The sequence below is a fragment of the Mauremys mutica genome, chromosome 3, assembly GCF_020497125.1.
Source record: "Mauremys mutica isolate MM-2020 ecotype Southern chromosome 3, ASM2049712v1, whole genome shotgun sequence".
NCBI classification, from domain to species: domain Eukaryota; kingdom Metazoa; phylum Chordata; order Testudines; family Geoemydidae; genus Mauremys; species Mauremys mutica.
This window is the reverse complement of record NC_059074.1, coordinates 55,880,477-55,900,974: the sequence shown is the minus strand read 5'-3', so window position 1 is coordinate 55,900,974 and position 20,498 is coordinate 55,880,477. Positions and strand designations below refer to the sequence as shown.

Sequence of the window (20,498 nt, the reverse complement as noted above, 5' to 3'; positions counted from 1 at the left end):
ATCCTTCCCACTTTTGAAGTAACCAAAAGCTCCTGTCATCAAATTGTATGGTGTGCACCTTGTTGATCACTTATTCCCCTTGCCATTATGTCAGAATACGGATGCAATCTAAAACTTGGGCTTTATCACTAATCTGACTCAGTAACTCCTTCTTGTCTTTGTCTGCAAAGGACACAGTGTCTGCTGTTGGTGCTTTCATGTTGTATGTGTTGCATAGCCTTTTTTCCCCAGACACCACCATCAGCCAGGGTCTTCATGGTTTTCCATTTCCCCTTCCATTTCCCCTTTCCCTTGGACATCATTTGCTCTGAGCTCAATAGATCTTGGCAGTTGTTTGGTGGCACAATGCTGGAGAAAGAGGGCAGCCTTCTTTCTGCCCTTTCCTTTTTACATTAGCAGTTGTCTTCTCTTTTCTGACTCCTTAAAAGGCCATTGTGGCATAACTGGCCCTTCCAAGTGTCAGCCAGCAACTTCCTCAATAAATCATATGTACAGCTCTTTTAGCTTAAATGTGTGAATTACTAGCAGTTTTACAAAAGGAGAATAATAGGATGAACTGCAAAACTCAGCTAGGCCTTAACTGTGCTACACTAATAAAATAATACCAACAGGATCTTATAAGAGAGATGAGGCAAAACACCAGGTTTATTGTAAATACAGAGAGAGAGCGAGAAATCAGGATATGCAAATCAGTATTATTTCACTACCATTCCTTATTCATTCACACACTCATTCATACAAGTTCTGCAGAGTTGTTATAGTTACCAGCCTAGAGGTTGCTCATGGCAGAGTACTGGCCAAGTAGCCTGCACACGAGGGTGGAGCCGAGGCCTTGTCAGATGCGCATCCGAAGCTCCTGGAAGTGGTTGCAAAACCAGACTCAAAGTCCCTGAGTTTTTGGTTCTGTTCTTATAGGATTTTGTCCTTATACAGGTCTATGGGAATCGCTTCATCATGCTGAAGTGATTATCAATCGGCAGGTGGCACATCTCTGATGGCTGAGTGTTATCTTGTTCTTCGAGTCTTCAGCCCTCCATGGCAGGGCCGCCCAGAGGGGGGCGGGGCAAGAGGGGCAATTTGCCCCGAGCCCCACGAGGGCCCCCACCAGAGTTTTTCGGGGCCCCTGGAGCGGGGTCCCTCACTCGCTCCGGGGTGCCCGGCAAACTCTTGTGCGGGGCCGGGCGCAGGAGCTTCTGCCGCTCTGGGTCTTCGCCGGCGGGGGGTCCTTCCGCTCCGGGGCGGAAGGACCCCCCGCTGGCGAATTACCGCCGAAGACGGAGCAGGACCCGCTGCCGACGTGCAGCCCGGTCTTCAGCGGTAATTCGGCGGCGGGGGGCCCTTCCGTTCCGGGACCCGCCGCCGAAGTGCCCCGAAGACCCGCGGCGGGGGCCCCCCTCCGCCGAATTACCGCCGAAGACCGGGCTGCGCTTCGGCGGCGGGTCCCACTTCGGCGGTAATTCGGCGGCGGGGGGGCCCCGCCGCGGGTCTTCAGGGCACTTCGGCGGCGGGTCCAGGAACGGAAGGGCCCCCCGCCGCCGAAGACCCCGGGCCCCCGGAATCCTCTGGGCGACCCTGCTCCATGGAGTGGGGGGGAGGGGTGGCACTTGGGTGGATTCCGATTTGCCCTCCGGGGGTCATCCGGTTATCTCCGTGCTACGCATTCTTCAACCATGGGAGATCACAGTTATAACTCTTAGGCTGGCACTTCCATGACCATTCATCCTTTATCTAAATCAAGCATCCATCCACATACATCCTCTGTTTTAACATACATTTATCACTTACTTCACTATCTCTTTTAACTTCTAACCACTCTCAGGATGTTGCAGATCTATTTAAACTTTAACATACAGGTCTGTTGCATCTTGCGCGCATTTAACATGCGCGATTTCAGCTTTACGCGGTCGGCAAGAACAAAGAGAAAAATAACAATTTCAATACTGTACCTATAGTGCAGGCGATTCCGCCCGACATTACACTCAATGTAATTTTGACTATACTCAGTTTTCACTTTACGTGCTGACTGCGGAACATAACCCCAGCGTAAGATGCGACAGATCTGTACATAGCTAACAAGTTAAAAGCTACTTAGCTGTGTTCTGTTTTGAAGAACAATTACAGTTGTTTTTGCAAAGCCTTATCATAACACAGTTAGCAGTTTGGCCTTGCATGTCCCTCACAGAGAGGGAGAGACACAACTGAAAAAGCAAGAGGCCTAAGCTGTGGGGAATTCAATCTTACCCCTTGTCTCTCTTGGCCTCAAACTTTTTATACACAACACTTTATGGTTGTAATGCAGAAATTCCCCAATATGGTCCAACAACTGTGTGGAGCAGTGATAAGCACTTCCATAAGAAAACACAAATATCTGCCTAAATGCGTACTGAAGAATGCATCAGTCAACTGGCACTAGAATTTGTTCCAGTTGTGAAAATCCTTCTTTAAACAAGTTGTGAGTGTGCAACTCCATGACTTCAGTGCAATTGCATTTTTTTGGGGGGGTAGACTTGGACTTCTTTTATCTAAAACTTCAATATAGTAATCCTCCCTTAAGCACAGTGAAAATTTATCCTTATTTATACAAAGCACTTTTCTTCTTATTGAAGCAAGGTTGACCAGCCTCACAGTTTGATCAGCAGTTGTCTAGTTGTAACAATCAAATAGCATATATGGATAAATGCCAACAAATATTCCGTCTTACTCTTATACTTCATATTATGTTAGTGTTACTATTAACTATACGTACAACTTTCATAGACTTTGAGTGCAATACACAGTACCTCATCCTGATACATGTGTAAAGTTGATGAGAAAATTATTTGAGGAATGGAATGTAATCAAACTGTACTGTAGTGAGGGCACACACAAAGCAAAGGTAAGTTGGTTTGTGCAAACTTAATTTTGTCTTTTCTGACTTGACTCTTCTACCAGGCAGTTTTTTTGTTAACATACTTTTTTAAAATGGAATTTCTTGTTTTTCCAAAGAGAAATTTCATACCATCCCCATTTCAGGTACACAATGTGGATTCATTTGGCTAGATACCACCAGAATACCCAGTCTCATTCACATTATAAGATCCACTGGTAGGATAGTCTTTCTTCTATTAAAAGCTGCTGAGAGTCTGTCTTCCAGGCCTTTTAAACCTGCCAAATCAAAGATCTTACTTCAGCAGAGCTTCGCATGATAGGCACCTATTTCACTGACAGTGTATCAGCAACTATGGAGACTTTTGTGATTGACAGGTGGTTTGGGGAAGATAGAATTTAGGGCAGGGCTTCTCAAACTGGGGGTCGGGACTCCTCAGGAGGTCGCAAGGTTATTACATGGGGGGGTCACAAGCTGTCAACCTCCACCTCAAACCCCTCTTTGCCTCCAGAATTTATAATAGTGTTAAATATATTTAAAAGTGTTTTTAATTTGTAAGGGGGGGTCGCACTCCGAGGCTTTGTGAAAGGGATCACCAGTAAAAAAAAAGTTTGAGAGCCACTGTTTTAGGGAAACTGTTGAGGCTTATGAGCCAGAAATCGAAAACTATTTGCATGCCTTCCTTAACTGCCCACTTCAACTTAGCATGACAACTCTAATCAAAATCTATTGTATATGCACAGTATTAATTTCAAAGGGTCATATATTGGTGAGCTCGCAACAAATTTTCTCCGGAACACTTAAAAGTACTTAACTCCACTAACTATTTTTATACTGACCTTCAACTTTCTACTCCGAGAAGTTTTGGCGTTAGAGCTGATTTTTTAAAAATCACTTTTTGTAATGAGATAAATGTATTTGTTCGTTCTGTTCCTACCCACATATTGGACCAGTTTTGTTTAAACTTAAAAATGGAGGGGAGAGAACCTGACAAATCAAGAATGGAAAATTTCAGTTAGGTGAAAGTTTAGAAAACTGTGACTAAAACAGAAGTAGAATTGTGAAAGCTGGTACAACCATAACTATAATGCTTGCTACGGCCATCAGTTTGATACTTTCCCCATTGTAAAAAACAATCCCCATGCTTCCCCAAGCATACTACTTTGGTTCATGACTACAGCAAAAACAGATTATATTTGAAACTTGAAAGCTATGGACATAGACTTTATTAGTGGCTAGTAAGGATAGTAGTTGTTTAGCATTATCAAGGACTAGTGTTTTTACTTGATTTAGGGAAAATAGGTAGGAGTTATTGAGTCAGTTCTTTGTATGCATAATAGGCGTCTGCTGAGATTTTTAGCAGAGCCCAATCTTTCCCTTTGCTCCTGCCCTTTCCTTACATGACTCTGCATTCTTCCTATTTGACCTTAGATTGGGGACTGCGTAAGGACAGCATTATTTGTCTTAGGAACAAATCCAACTCCCACTGAAGTCAGTGGCAAAACTCCCACTGATTTCAGTGTAAGCAGAATTTGCCCCATAGGTTGGTTCTGGGACGAATTGCAAGAAGATTGAAAGTGTTTTATCAAAACAGAAACCTCCATTTAAAATAAACAAATCCCACAATTGTTGCTTTGGGTACCATTCCACTGTTACAGTCGCTATGTCATATCGACCTGCATTCCATCATGTTTCGTGTAACTGCCATAAACATGTATTATGTGCACCTATCATGTAATCTACTCTTCTGTTATGGTTGTGACATTGACTGATTTTTTTTGTCATATCATCTGTACTGTGGATGCTGCATTATGATGCTATTGGGTATGTCTACACATTTAAAAAAAAAATTCATGGCAGAGAGTCAGAGAGCCCTGGTCAACTGACTTGAGCTCCTGCTGTGTGGCTAAAAATAGCAGTGTAGATGTTCAGACTGAAGCTGGAGCGTGGACTCAGAGTCCCTCCACACTCGCCAGATTCCAGCCTGAGCCCAAACATCTCCATGGCTATTTTTAGTCTCACATTGAGGGCGCTGCCATGTGTGTATTTGTCCACAGATTTAATTCACACAAGCTTTGCTATATTTCTTTAATGGATTTTGTTGCATGCTTTAAAAATAATGGATGGGCTTTGGTGTATTGTCAGCAGTAAGATGGAAGCGCTCTTATCCTGCTCTCTGTCTTCTATTCTAGTAGTAATGATAGTAAAAATCTTCCTTTCACAATATTTCCTTATTGTTTTCCCCTGCTTTTCTGCCATTTTACGTAGAAGCAGTGTTGGCAGGAGGCAGGCTGAGCAATTTAAAAGCTCCTGCTTAAAATTGGATTTGGTGGGTACCTCCTGACCCAAACTAGGGCAATGGTAGATGATTGGGAGACAGTGGAAAACAGGAAAACTCCTACTGGAAAGGGGAGTGAAACAGTGAATGGAATTTGTACCTATGCTAGGGGAATATTATTAAGGGAAGGCATTCTGCCCTCACCCTTGGCTTTTTCCACCTAGTTCAAATGTACATGGTGGCAGCTAGAGAGACTACAGACGATTAAGAGCTAATATTATTTTAAATTCAAGTAAATAGGAACTGGACAGAAATCACAATTTATACACTTACATGGGGTGCCCGTCTTGCAAGATGTTATAGGCACCAGCATTTGTGATAGTGTTTCAGGAGCAGGTCTGTGTCAGATGTGGTCATGAGCACTTCTTGATTTTCAGGCACCTTGCTGAACTCTGCTTCATTGTTTCCATCCCACTCATGTCAAAACTCATCTTTCTCGTTCGCCTCTCTCTGGGGGTCCTCCACAGTAGCATGAGAAGTGTCCACTGGCATGACGGGGCTGGTGGTTGGGCCCATAGAGACTATAGTGTGAAATTCTGACTACAAATTTTGGTCATGGGTATTGAACCATATTTAATATTGTTGGTCTTAATGCCGGTACATGTGTCTCAGCTCCTTTCCCTTTTTTCCCTGGCTCCCATTAATATGTCTTGGCACCCATTAATATGTCTACAGTAGCCTAGAGTCCATACCGCCTCTGTTAGGTTCTTGTATGTATATCTGTTTTCCTTTGTGAGTGTCTTAAGTGTGCCTGCAAATGCTGCTCATTCCCCAGCCCAAGAAAACTAATTTCTAGATGAGGCTGAAGCCCAAAGCTGACCACAAATCAGAATCATATTCTTGTCATTGGTAAAAAGCAATGTTCTCTTCAGGGCTTGGTAGCTTGTTAATGCAGCAAAGAATCCTGTGGCGCCTTATAGACTAACAGACGTTTTGCAGCATGAGCTTTCGTGGGTGAATACCCACTTCGTCGGATGCAAGTAGTGGAAATTTCCAGGGGCAGGTATATATATGCAAGCAAGAAGCAGGCTAGAGATAACGAGGTTAGTTCAATCAGGGAGGATGAGGCCCTGTTCTAGCAGTAGAGGTGTGAAAACCAAGGGAGGAGAAACTGGTTCTGTAGTTGGCAAGCCATTCACAGTCTTTGTTTAATCCTGAGCTGATGGTGTCAAATTTGCAGATGAACTGAAGCTCAGCAGTTTCTCTTTGAAGTCTGGTCCTGAAGTTTTTTTGCTGCAGGATGGCCACCTTAAGATCTGCTATTGTGTGGCCAGGGAGGTTGAAGTGTTCTCCTACAGGTTTTTGTATATTGCCATTCCTAATATCTGATTTGTGTCCATTTATCCTTTTCCTTAGAGACTGTCCAGTTTGGCCGATGTACATAGTAAAGGGGTATTGCTGGCATATCATGGCGTATATTACATTGGTGGACGTGCAGGTGAATGAACCGGTGATGGTGTGGCTGATCTGGTTAGGTCCTGTGATGGTGTCGCTGGTGTAGATATGTGGACAGAGTTGGCATCGAGGTTTGTTGCATGGATTGGTTCCTGAGCTAGAGTTACTATGGTGCGGTGTGCAGTTACTGGTGAGAATATGCTTCAGGTTGGCAGGTTGTCTGTGGGCGAGGACTGGCCTGCCACCCAACGCCTGTGACCATCACTTATTTGCACCGTGGTGTCCAGGAAGTGGACCTCCCATGTAAATTGGTCCAGGCTGAGGTTGATGGTGGGGTGGAAGCTGTTGAAATCGTGGTGGAATTTTTCCAGAGTCTCCTTCCCATGAGTCCAGATGATGAAGATGTCATCAATGTAGCGTAGGTAGAGAAGGGGCGTGAGTGGACGGGAGCTGAGGAAGCGTTGTTCCAGGTCGGCCATAAAAATATTGGCATATTGTGGGGCCATGCGGGTGCCCATAGCGGTGCCACTGATCTGGAGATATATATTGTCATCACATTTAAAATAGTTGTGTGTGAGGATAAAGGCACAGAGCTCAGCAACCAGTTGTGCTGTGGCATCATCAGGGATACTGTTCCTGACAGCTTGTATTCCATCAGTGTGTGGGATGTTTGTGTAGAGAGCCTCTACATCCATGGTGGCTAGGATGGTGTTTTCTGGAAGGTCACCAATGCATTGTAGTTTCCTCAGGAAATCAGTGGTGTCACGGAGATAGCTGGGAGTGCTGGTGGCATAGGGTCTGAGTAAAGAGTCCACATATCCAGACAGTCCTTCAGTGAGAGTTCCAATGCCTGAGATGATGGGGCATCCAGGATTTCCGGGTTTGTGGATCTTGGGTAGTAGATAGAATAACTCTGGTCAGGGCTCTAAGGGTATGTTGATTTATTCCGGTGTTAGTGTAGGGAGTATCCTGAGTAGATGGTGCAGTTTCTTAGTGTATTCCTCAGTGATGCCATAAGAGTCCAGACTAACATGGCTACCCCTCTGATACTTGACACCATGCAAGGCACTGCATTTAGCCGTATGGAGTGGAAATCCATCAACCTCATGAAGAAACAAGCACAAATACAGACAGATATCATCTTCCTTTCCAAATGCAAATGGATGGACATCATACCAAATGGACTAAAGGTAAAAAATCCACTGCTATCTACATACTACACAGACCACAGTGAGAGATTATGCCATACTCTATCAAAGAAACTGAGGAACCACCTGATCAGCATCCTATACACCAAACAGGAAAACATCAAAAAAGAGCTCTCCAACCTGGAGACTCTCATTAATAACCAAACTTCCATACAAATGGACTTCACTAAAATAAGACAGGAGATCTACATTACTCACTTCACCTCTCTACAAAGGAAAAAGGACTGTAAGCTGTCTAAACACCTATCTGTCTAAGCACGCTCCTGAGCATTGTAGTTATACCAACATAAGTTTGTAGTGTAGAACAGGGCTTGGTGTAAATGAGAATAAGGTTTCTATTTCATTATCTAAGGACTTGTCTACATTTAAAATGCTGCAGCACTTCAGTGAAGACATTACAGAGTTTTCCAGTCAGCATAAGTACTCCACCTCCCCTAGAATTGTTTACCTTTTTGTTTTCCTCCCTTTGGAGCATACTGTTCTCCTGAATGACCAGGGGTCACTTTAAATCAGTCTTCTTTGAGTTCAATTTCCTGATCATTACCAAGCTTGTATATTTTTCTGAAAAAAATCAACAAATCCTTCTTTTTTTGGCATAATGGTATCTATTGACTACAGTGCAAATTTTCTCTAAGAAAGAAGTACAGGTTTGAACCTCTACAGTTTTAAATTGTGTTAAACTCATACTTCCTTTTTACTCATTTTCTAGAGACACAAACAACTTTCCCTTTCTTCTTTATGCTTTGGAAGATTATTTGTGCATTTTAAAACGTACATAAAGGGAGGTGGAATATATTTTTGTAATAAGCTGATGTTTATCTTTCTAGAGTAAACTGAATCTTTACAATGCATGATGAAACATATGCTTTTTTTAAAAGACTGTTTTTGCAAGACTGTAATGTGGTATTTGAGTAGTTTTCCAATTATTTTTTAAGTAGTCCTGTTTTGACATCATTATGGTTAAATTAGTCTGACACTTTGGTTAATTACAGTAGTAAATGTGATGTGCTATGTGGGGATGAAATTTATCTGGCAATATTCATGCATCTTAAATCACAGACGTGACATTAGGTGCCCTTTGAAAATTAAGAACTAGTCAATTGTTTGGCAAATTTATCATTAGTTGCTAGGCAACTTCAGGTTTAATGTTTGATAATTAAAAACAGCAAAGCATGAATCAGCACTCTCCATTTCACCAATGATTAAAATACAATACCTTTTACATAAACTGTTAAATGGATCAATATTACTTTATATGTTTATCTGTAAATAACTATTTTTATTATGAATAATTAGCTTTTTAGAGTGGCCTGAGTAAGCTGGAGGTGGCATTCATATACTGGCTAGCCATGCAACCAAAACATCTTGCAACAGTAATAGTTTTAGACCTGTCTAATGACCTAACAACAATGCTGCTTGCTGTGATGTTGGAGGCCCATCTTCTCCATAGTTGTGGACTTCCAGCATGTTATGAAAATGGATTTGTGGGAACTGCTGTTTTCATAAGCATTTTCAGGTAGTTGATTCAATGCCATCAAAAATAATAAACATAGTGAGCACTTACGTGGTGTTTTACCTTTTTCAAAGAGCTGTTGTAAAATTAATGGCCAGGGGAACAGTTGGCTAGATGACGAGCACTTCAGCTGCTACTGTCAGAGAAAAGAAAGGATAAAAAAAAGTTTTAAATACCATGGCCGGCTAACTTCTCTCCTCCTCGCCATCTCCCCACCCCAACAGAGGAAACTTTGTCTTGTGAAAAAGACACAAGAACCTGGTATTTCTGGAAAAGTTATTATTATTGCTAAGTGGGAAAATTTTCCTCCTTTTCAACTTAGAGTCCTTGTTACATTAGTTTCCTTTGAAGGTGAAATAGTTTCTTGTCCATTTTAGTAATTTATCTTCCTTAAGTAACAGGCTAATTCACTTCTCTGAAGAAGACCTTGGGTAAGAACATTGGTAAATTGAACCCAAAGACTGCTGCCATGCCAGAATGAAAAATTTCCATCAGTGGACTAGGAATAAAATACATTTGGCTTTTCTGGTAATTGTTGCTATTAGAAACTGTAGCTATCCTTTTCTAGGGCTTCAATCATCCTTTTTCTGTAAAGCCTCTGTCTCATCTTGTATCCCTGAACCTTCATTGGTTTAACTAGATAATGCTGATAAAGCAGTATACTCTTCTTTCCTTTAAGAGGTAGTATTTCCTTTAACTATCTCTGCATGGGTGCCTTTCCGTGTCTGCATCTAGTCCAGAAGGTCTGAATGTTGTGAGTAATACTCATGACAGTTTCCATTCTGGGTAACAAGTTATTTTAATTCAGATTAATGCAGTAATTATTTTCCCTTGCGTCAAACTAATTTAGATAGACTACTTGTATAGTCTTTCTCTCACAGCATTGAGCCAGTATCTACAGCCTTCTTATATACATGAATAAAATCTGCAAATTTGAGTTTAAAAAAAAACCCTCAACTACATCGCTTAACATTTGGAATTTTCATGTCTTACTAAATTTTGGATAAATATATTAACATAATGGAGTAGTCTGAGTATAAATATCCTGTAGTATTCTTGCCAAATCCATAAATTTATACCATTATCTTATTGAGTTTGACACAATACAAAAATAGCCATGATTTGAACAGTTCAACTTCTGTCCTATTTCATTAAACTATCTTTTGAAGGTCAAACAGGTCCAAAATACATACTGTAATTTGCTTAGCAAGATTACCTAGAGAGCCATCTGTAGGTCTCTTAGCAATTCTGTAATTCAGGTGAACAGCTGGAGGGCTGCAGATGGTGGGGAGACTATGCTATCCCCATTCATTAGGTATTGTTTTTCCACTTTTCAAATACAAAGCAGAGGAGGAGAGAGATCACTATTGGGTAAATCTTATTCCATTTTTTCCCTTATTTAATAGGATTTGATAACTAACAGTGGAGGGGTTTTCAAATATAGTGGCACTTTACATTTTCTCTGTAATCTGCTGTCAGGCTGTCCTACAGTGGCTAAAGAGTGCAAGTATCAACTTCAGGTAACACTGTTAAGAAGCAGGGCAGAGACTCTGCTTAATTGGTTGTGAGTTCTATAGTTCAATTTCACCAACCAATTATCAAGTGTAAACTCCTCAGACACTATAACAGCCTTAACATGGAGCCACAGACAGTCCTCTTGGATACGCCAATCTATCTTGCCACCCAGGTAAGCTTCCCTTTGTGATAGATGGTCCCTTAGGCCAAAAATCACAGGTTACTCCCATTCCCAAAGGTACAGTCACTTATCCTAGGTCAGTTGTACCTTAGATTTCACACCAAACAACACTTGTATCCAATCCTACAATAAACTAAAGATTTATTAACTAGGAAAAGGAGATAATCATTTACAAGGTTAAAACAGGTTAACATATCTACACACAAATGAGTTCCAATCTTAATTTTCAAAAAGTAATAGTAGCTTCTATAATAAGCAAGCTCTGTATGTCCTTTAGGGCTAACCGAAGCCAAGCACTGCGGATCTTTTGCTTATCTTTAGTCATCCTTGCCCTTCAGAGTCCAAGCAGCATAAAAACCACAGTTCTTCTTTGTTAGGGCTTTTTATTCTTCCCCCCTTCTGCTTTGGGTTGCAAATTCAGCTGTTGGGAGGAATTCACTTTCACATGCCCTCTTAATAGGGGTGGGGAGCAATCAAAATCTTTTGCCCTTTGATGTTTCGTAATAGTTCATCTGGTGTTGATGGGTCTTTTGTTGGGCAGGAGATGGCTCCTGTTGGAAACTAGTATTTCTTACTCGTTAATGCTTCTCTCCTGTCAGGTGATTTACAGTTACAGAGCAAACACTTAAGTATTACATCATCATATGGTATACAGATATTGTAAGGGAGATTAATATATGCAACAATTTACAAGCATTTCATAAAGTCTAAACACATTCTTATAAGGCTAATACTTATTTTAACAATACGAAGACACAGATGAGCAAACCTGGTTCCAGCTATGTATTTGTCAGAGTTAAACTGAAACCTAGGGCCCTTGGCAGGAGCTGGCACCTCATCTGTCAGCATCATAACTTCACATTTTTATTAGGAATGGATGAACAGGTTCAGATAAAATAAGAACGCAAAAAGCCTTGTTTTTCTTACACAAAACAAATCTCAAACCTTTTCTGACTTTCTGAATTTGCTTCCATTAAATACTCATCTCTCCTTTACCATTTTCATTTGGTTGTGAGGCTTGTCTGTGTCTCAACTTGGGCTCCCTGCTATGCCCTTTAATTTTCTCCGGGATTTACCTGTTTGTCATACCCCACAGTGTACCTCAAAAACTCTAAAGCCAGATATAGTGAGCATTGCAGCTTCTAGTGTGTTTTGAGCAATGAAAAGAAAATATATTAAAGGAAGCTTGGCAAAGTGGCTAGACTCACCCACTGGGCCCCGCTTCTGTTATCACCATCTATTACTAGGGAACAGGGCTGCAGAGCCTCTTGTTCAAGAATCTCTGTCATGCAGAGAGGGGGTCGTAGAGTCCTTTGCAAAAATGAGAGGAATAAGAGACTCAGTGTACTCTCTTCATAGAATCCTGTATCAGTGTGGGTGTAAGAGAGCTAGGGACGATCCCTCCAAAGAGAGCCCTGCCAGCATCCCAGAGGAATAGTAGCACTTCACAGACTTAATGGATTGCTTTAGTGTGCTTATTTTCTGGTTTGAACTAGATACTGTCATTTTAGCTACTAACTTTTTACTAAATATGACACAAGTTAATTTCTTACATAAGTATTTAGAGAGGCTGTCCAATATACCAGAAAAGAAAATAAGGGAGTCCATACAGGCTGTTACATTTTAGTAATGTTTTAAAATGAGTTCATAGAGATAAGTCATGTCTTTTCTACAATCCCGCAATATTTGTCAGTGGGGATTAATATGAGAGTCTTTGCCTTTTTCTGCATTGCACATCCTTCCTTTGTTTTTGTTTCTTGTTTTTTGGGTTTTTTTCTTTGTGGCTGTTTAAAGCTGCTGCTCTAAAGACCTGTTCTTTTCTCTAATATGTTAAGTCTTGTCACAATGCTTCTTCATTCTCTCCTCCTATCTTATTGCTTCAGTTATTAAATTTAGAATTTACTGTAAATCTTTGTGTGTGAAGATAATTGCTGCTGTTTTAAACATCCTTTCCATATTATGAGAGCATGGAGTGCTATTATTTGTTAGCTTTCATCAGCAAATCTTTTGATTTTCCTATAAGGTAAATATACCTCTAAAATAATCCTGTTCCTTTTAAAGCAGACTGACCAGACAACATGGCTTTGTAAATACTCCTCCAGCATGCTGTAAATATTTGCCTTCACCAAAGAATGTTCCTGCTTTTTCCTTCTAATTCTTTATACTTCATCCGTAGGCAAATCTATGGGTGTAGTAAATTTATAGACTTCTCAAAACAGATAAACTATTGACCTGTCAGTACAGTAGACTGCTAACTCTGATCTTAGCTGGTCCATAGCTTTGCTTCATAGTGCTTTTGTACTATGTGCTTGTGCTTGTACTAGTGCTTGTGCTTTTGGGCAGGGGAAGGGATAGCTCAGTGGTTTGAGCATTGGCCTGCTAAACCCAGGGTTGTGAGTTCAGTCCTTGAGGGGGCCACTTAGGGATCTGGGGCAAAAATCAGTACTTGGTCCTGCTAGTGAAGGCAGGGGGCTGGACTCAATGTCCTTTCGAGGTCCCTTCCAGTTCTATGAGATAGATATATAGATATAGATATATAAAACTCTTGGTTATGTTATAACCTCTGTAATGAAGCTGGAACTATTTGGAAAGCAGTAATTGCTATAGCCATGTATTTTCTGGAAAGGACAATGTTCTGGCAGGCAGTGTAAGCAGAAATTAACTTCCAACATGGATGATTTAAAAGGGCTTGGTAATTCACTCTTTCATGTATTATTTCAGCATACATAAAAACTTATATAGAGGTATCTCTTCACAACAAATGAAAATGACATGTTAAAATTGTGTTCTGGGGAGGAAGTGGCTTTGGTTCCCTGACCAATGCAACTTCTCTAGACTATAACCTGGGTATTCTCTCCAGTAGCCCCAATTTCAAAAGTTATCAGAAATAGAAAATAGGACCAAAACTTGGGCACTATGAATAGTTTCAAACTGATCTCTTGAGTTATTGCATTCAGATCCCTTAGGTTTGGCAGCAGAGTTCCCTTTTCAGCATCCAAACAAATTTATCCAGCGGAAATGGAGAAATTACCTTTCTAGTCAATACAGAGACAAGTTACTTCAGTATTCATATGTTATCCTGACCTATTCTTTGAAAAATAAAAATGTACTGAGCACAAAGATGCAATCACATATGCCAGATTCCCATTCAAGAATCTTTTGTACTTGGTCATCCAAAGATTCTGCTTACTTCACTGTTTCCCACCTTCAGTGCCTTCTTGTGGTTTAAATCTAGTTCTTGCCAAATTTGTTATAACTTCCATTTGAAACTCTGGGAAAATATTAACTGTGTAATTTTTTTCTGAAGATTGCATTTCTCACACCAATAACATTGGCCTAGAAAATCAGTGACTTGCAGCCCTAAGGTCAATATTCCACAAGAGCAAGTTAGCTTTACTCGCACATTCCATTACAAAATTCTAAGTACTGTGATCTCTGAATTCCAGTCCATTGGTTTATATGAATGTTACTTTAAGCAAGATTTGTTGCCTGGGAGCACCAGGTACTTTTTTTTTTTTTTGTAAGATGTTAAAAGAGCTTTGAGTTATTACTTAGGTAAGACTACAGCTTTTTTAAATCTCTGAGATTTGTAGCGTATGGAGAAACATTCAGGAGGGAAACCATAAACTTTTTTTTACAAATTTGTCATGCTTCTCAGCACTTGAAAATCTTAGGATCTTTTGTACCAGGTCCAAAGCTTCTTCAGGATATGTCAGGATTCTATCTGTTGAGATATGCAAGTCTGCTCCCTGGAGTTGGGTTCATACATTTACACTATTAATGACTTGACTTGCTCAATTCAGGGGAGCAGTCCTACAATCTTTGGTTTAGTTGATTCTCCTCACACTACTGTGAGTTAATCTCCAGAGAGGTTGTATTCGTCCATACTCCGTGGGTATAACACTCCATGGGAAATGTTACAAGATCTTTTACACTCACAAGTGGCCAGGATCTCTGTTACGAATCTTGCAAAAGACAACCACTTCAACAGCCTTTCTTAACTCGTAGGTTCACTATCAGAAGGAAGAGCACCACCTGTTGAATCACAGTTAATTCATTTGTTTGATTTTTCACATTTTTTGTCTTCCTTCTGTTCATTCCAATCTCCTTTACCTTAAAATAGTCATTCCCTGTGTATTATTGAACTTTTTGGTCTCACTTCCATGGCAACTCACTTTAATATTCTGCTCTTACATGTGATTTCACATTACTTCAGTTTTCAAAATAAAATGCACAAAATCAAGCTGAATTTATTCTTTTGTATAATTTATGGGGAAGATGGATGGACTGAAATACATTATATGGGTTCCAAACTGCTGTTAATATATTAACTGCTCATCCCACTGGCCAGGGTGTGGCTTTGATGGGATCTGGAACTGTGGATAGACATTTTCTGGGGCCAGGAGAGAGAAGGATCTCCACTGGGAGCAGCTGAAGCAGTATTCTATATGCCCCCTCTTTTTTTCTCTCCCCTTTCCTTTAGTGTGTGGGGCAGCTGCATCTCTTCTCCCTTCCCCACCCCCTGCCTTCTTCATGTTGCAGGTTATTGGGGATCACGTGCACCTGGGCCTCCAGGGCATGTTGTGCCCAATGCTGCTGCCATTGGACAGTGGAGGTGGTGCTAGGGCTGGGTGACTGGTTCTCATTGGTGGAGGACAAGGGAGGGTTGATATACACCTCTACCTCGATATAACGCTGTCCTCGGGAGCCAAAAAATCTTACCGCATTATAGGTGAAACCACATTTTATCGAACTTGCTTTGATCCGCCAGAGCGCGCAGCCCTGCTTTCCCCCTCCCCCCCCCGAGCGCTGCTTTATCGTGTTCTATCCGAATTCGTGTTATATCGGGGTAGAGGTGTAGTTGACTGCCAAGGAAAGGTAACCATGGTGGGTTCCCTCTTGCAGACTCACCCTTCCCACCTTTAATCTAGCTGCTGGATTCTGGTGGGTGCTAAAACCTAGGTTGATTGCGAGTTTTGGGTCCTGGAAGGGATTTTTCCCATAGGGCAAACTGCTGTGTGGGTTTTCATCTTCCACTTGGCGCCCAGCAGGGGGTTTAAATTACATATTGGCAGATTCCAGTGCAGCTGGTGGGTTAGCAGGGGTGCTGTTGAGGTCCCTGTAATCCAGTGGACTGCCTGGGCATTGGTCTTGAGCACCGCACTGCATGTTGAGAGGGTTTGCCAGAAACCAGGAATGAGCGACAGGAAATGGGTCACTTGATGATTAACTGTTCCGTTCATTCTCTCTGGGGCATCTGGCACTAGCCACTGTCGAAAGACAGGATACTGGGCTAGATGGACCTTTGATCTGGCCCAGTATGGCCGCTCTTATGTTCTTAGGTCTCGTGCAGCCTATGGCTCCCTTCAATTTAGCTTGGCTACCTCAGACATGGAGATGGAAAACAGGTTGAGACTCTGCTCTAAATCAAGGTCCCTCGGCAGGCCCAAAGTTGTAAAGGGGGCATGGCCTTCACGCGTCACACTTGCCCTCAGGTTTATAGTAGATTGGGGCCATTGGTGACCATTGAGAACCACACTGGAATAAGCCTGCTGAGTGTTCTGTGATGGTTACCCCAGTTAGTTAAGTTTTAAATAAAGTTGTAGCCTCTGCATTTAACTATGCTGTGGTGTCTGTGTCTCATGTTTTCTGTTTGTTTAATTTCCATCAAAATGTTGAAACTAAACACTTTGACATTTCTGAATTGAAACTTTCGGAATTACTGTGATGTGGAAAACTTTCTGTTCACAGGGAATGAACGTGCTGAATTTCCTCATCTCTAGGAAATATGGTCACCTTTTAAAAATTGTATCAAGAATTGAATTACCCTTTGAACAAATGTCTTTAGACAAACACTACATCCAAATGCTGTCAATTGCTGAAAATTTGGAAACTCCAATCACTTGGGCTTGGTGATTTAAAAAAAAATTGATATACAACAAGTGCTTATATAGGAAAAGTGAATATTTTGGTGACTTAATGGAAATAAATAGCATTTGAATAAACCTTCTGCAGCATTTTGGGACCAGTAGAAGATAGCAAGTCTATTATGCAGTCCCTTTGGGCAATCATATTAAGAATTTAACACATTATAAAACCAGAAAAATGGGGTAATATCTATTACTTTTATGATTCATCGCTAGTACTGCATCTGCTGTACATAACTTAAATAAACACTAGAGGTGGTCACATTTTCATATCCATATAAATAAATGGATACAATCCCAACTGTTTTGTTTTTTCAGAAATGGCAAATCTTTAATAAGCATCTTGTAAGAATTAACAGCTTTCTTTAAGGAAGAACCTGGTTAATAGTTGTTCTACTATTTTGATGAGCAGTGCATCCCTGATATGCTAAGATTCCAGAAGAATGTGCACAGCCTAAAGCCACAGAATTTTTTTTTCTGTTTTAAAATGTATGGGAATTTGTGAGCGAATATAGAGAGAATGTAGTTATATCTTCCCTACCCAGCAGCTAGATAGCAAGAGAATCTTGTTTGTTTTTCAGCCAAATCTAGAAGCCAGTGCTCTCTAATTTAGAGACATACGTTCATGACACAACTTATAGTGAAAATTAATAATTTTATTAAATGATACCTTCACTTAAAGCCAAAAATCTTCTGTTTTCCTCCAAAAAAATATTTGTAATAGAATCTTTCCATATGAAAATTGCTTTTTTTAAGTTACCATTTATTAGTAATAGTACAGTATCACCCTGAAGAGCTGTCAGTCTGAGGTCCCAATCCTACAGACACATATATTGTGTCTTTATGCATGTGAGTAGTCCCATTGGCTTCAGTGGCCTTATTAGCATGAGTAAAGCTAAGCATATACGTAAAGGTTTGCAGGAGTGGGGCTGAAGTTAAGACAGGATGCAAGAAATTTATGCAACACACCCGTGAAGGGAGTGCCTCAGTATTGCCTACAGTTTTATGCATGGAAGTAAGTTGTTCAGTAACTAGACGTATGTGTTTCTGTGGTTCTTTTAGAATGTAATGTGTTGTGGGTTAAGGATTTCCCACACAGACCTACTTGCTCTCCCCCTCGGGTCTGGACAGGCTGTAAAGGGCTAATTCTATATCAAGATAGTCTGTTGAATCCTGTAAAAATATCCGTGACTTTTACCTTTTGTTTCTTCCTCCAGATCTGCTTCCTGAGCATTCTTAAAACCTACCATATTGTTTTGGAGGGATGGTGGGGATTTAAACAATCCTGGTGGCAGATTTCTAGTCCCAATCAGACCTCTGCTTTCTTGGGTCATATAACCTCTCATATGTCTTTGCTATAGCAGAACTCAAATAGATAACTGGAATTTTTAAAATCAACTTTGGGTTGAGCCTGCAAACATGTATAGTTTCAACTAAAAAATTTTTTTCAGACAAGTCTATGTAATTCTCTGTGAAACTGCATTATTTTCTTTGTAATTATTATTTCCTCAGAATAAATTATTCCATAACTATAATTAGCTTGTATATCATTGTATCTTTAAGAGAAGACTGTCTATTTTGAGCCGAGTAGTAGATTTTTGCTATATTTCTAATATTAATCAGTTTACTTTTAGTAAAATCTTCTGGAATTACAGCTATACCATGAAATACACACATTGGAATAACCATTTTGTCTGCTTTATTTTAGATCAGTGCACTATTACTCGGACATACCTTTTCCTTCATAAGTTTTGGTTCTTTAGTGCTGCCTATTACTTTGGGAACTGGGCATTCATTGCAGTAAGTAATCTGACATAGAGATAATTACAAATCAAGTTGAATGCTTTAACATAAATTGTAACTCTCAGGTATTTGCATCACTGCTGTGACATTTAACTTTAAATGCATCGCTTTCATATTCTTAAGTGAGATCGAGTAATACATATTACATTCATTTAAATTCACAGGTCTTTTTAATCGGATTAATTGTGTCATGTTGCAAAGGGAAGAAATCAGTCATTGAAGGAGAAGTGGATGAAGATGATTCAGACATAAGTGATGATGAACCATGTGTCTATTATGGTTGACAGCCTTTTGTCCTAAAGGTTAAAAAAAATGTGATTTAAAATTGTCTGAAAGTCGTGTTTATGTGGAATTTTAATTCAAATGTTAAGCTTGCGGTAAAAATAAATTGAGAGAGGAAGTGGGAATATTAATTTAAAAGGGGGTGGAAAACTGAATATTTTTTGTTTCTTGAAGAATACATCACTGTATCGTAGCAGAGCTATTATTGAAATTGGGTTGAAATAATATATATATATAATTTACTTTTTTTATGATGGAATGCTTATGTGACATGTTTTCTAATGTACAATTTGATATTGTGAGTGCAGTTGATAATATTTCAGAGTTAATGTTGCCCTTCTGTTACTAGCTTTTGGTTTCTTAAATTTCTTCCATGTCTGACTTGTATGACTTTTTTACAGCAAGATTGAATTTATAGGGAATTACATTTAAAAATCATACTGAAACAGCTGGTAAACAAACATTGCTTGAAAGACTCAGCTAAAGTTCCTTCACTTTCCAGAAGTGTGGAAATTTATGTATAATTATTTTTGCAATAATAATTTCACTGCCATTACTGTGATATGCATATAAAGTTATAGTCCATGAGATAGTGTTTAGATTTACAGGAATATCTTTAAATCTGCTAAAAATACATACAGTGAGCTCCAGAGTTCATTCCCAATATGCTAGGAATAAACAAGTTGTGTAAACTTCCACTGTTTCTGAAGCTTAGCCACAACCATATTTCCATTTATTAGATTACTGAATTTTGTGGCAACCAGGGTATAGCCTTTGCTCTGTTACTCTGATATGTGAAAGTTAAAAATATTATTCCATATTAACCATGCTATATAGCATCTTGGCAGTGTTTCTTCAAAATGTTATAAGATCTAAAACTGTTATGTGATTAAACTCTTTACTGAATAGTATTAACCACACGGATTAATTAAAACATGAGGTTAATTATGATGTTTCTATTTTTTCAGAATATATTAATACAAATTCTCTGGATTAAGGCTATTTTTCCTATCTGAAATATAGTCAGTATAATCATTGTCATTTTAAACAAGTCATTAAAAATGAAATACAAACATAATTGTAACAGTGTAAACATTAAAAAGTTTAATTCTACGAAACGATGTTTTCTTTATATACTTTTTTGTAAAATAAATTTACAATATCTTAACTATACCTTCTTCTTGAGTTCTTCTTTGTAAACCAAAATGCATTTGTGCTATCAAGTATCCTTTAAATATTGACTTTCCATGGGTTATTACCATTATTGCAGACTTGCCAATTCCTAAAAATATTGCAAGAGATAAAATGCATGAACTATAAAAATACAGTAAAAGCTGTGTTATCCAGCATTTTACTACCTGGAAAGCTCTATAAACCAGCATTTCTGAACTTCATAGGAAGTCCAGTTTATAATCCGGTTGGTGCAGGGCTGGTAGGCTCCCTCCCTGGCGCTGCATGGCTCCCTGGAAG

At 39.9% G+C, this 20,498-nt stretch overlaps 1 protein-coding gene across 2 annotated transcripts in view; it reads left to right on the top strand.

Moving 5' to 3' along the window:
* LMBRD1 (LMBR1 domain containing 1) overlaps positions 1–20,171 on the top strand; it is a 220,264-nt gene extending 200,093 nt beyond the window's left edge. For both annotated transcript variants that reach the window (XM_045011303.1, XM_045011302.1), the window contains exons 15-16: positions 18,652–18,743; positions 18,911–20,171. In XM_045011303.1, coding sequence (XP_044867238.1) covers positions 18,652–18,743; positions 18,911–19,030 — 212 coding nt within the window. In that variant the 3' untranslated portion in view covers positions 19,031–20,171. The remainder of the gene's footprint in view (positions 1–18,651; positions 18,744–18,910) is intronic.
* The last annotated feature ends 327 nt before the right edge of the window (positions 20,172–20,498 follow it).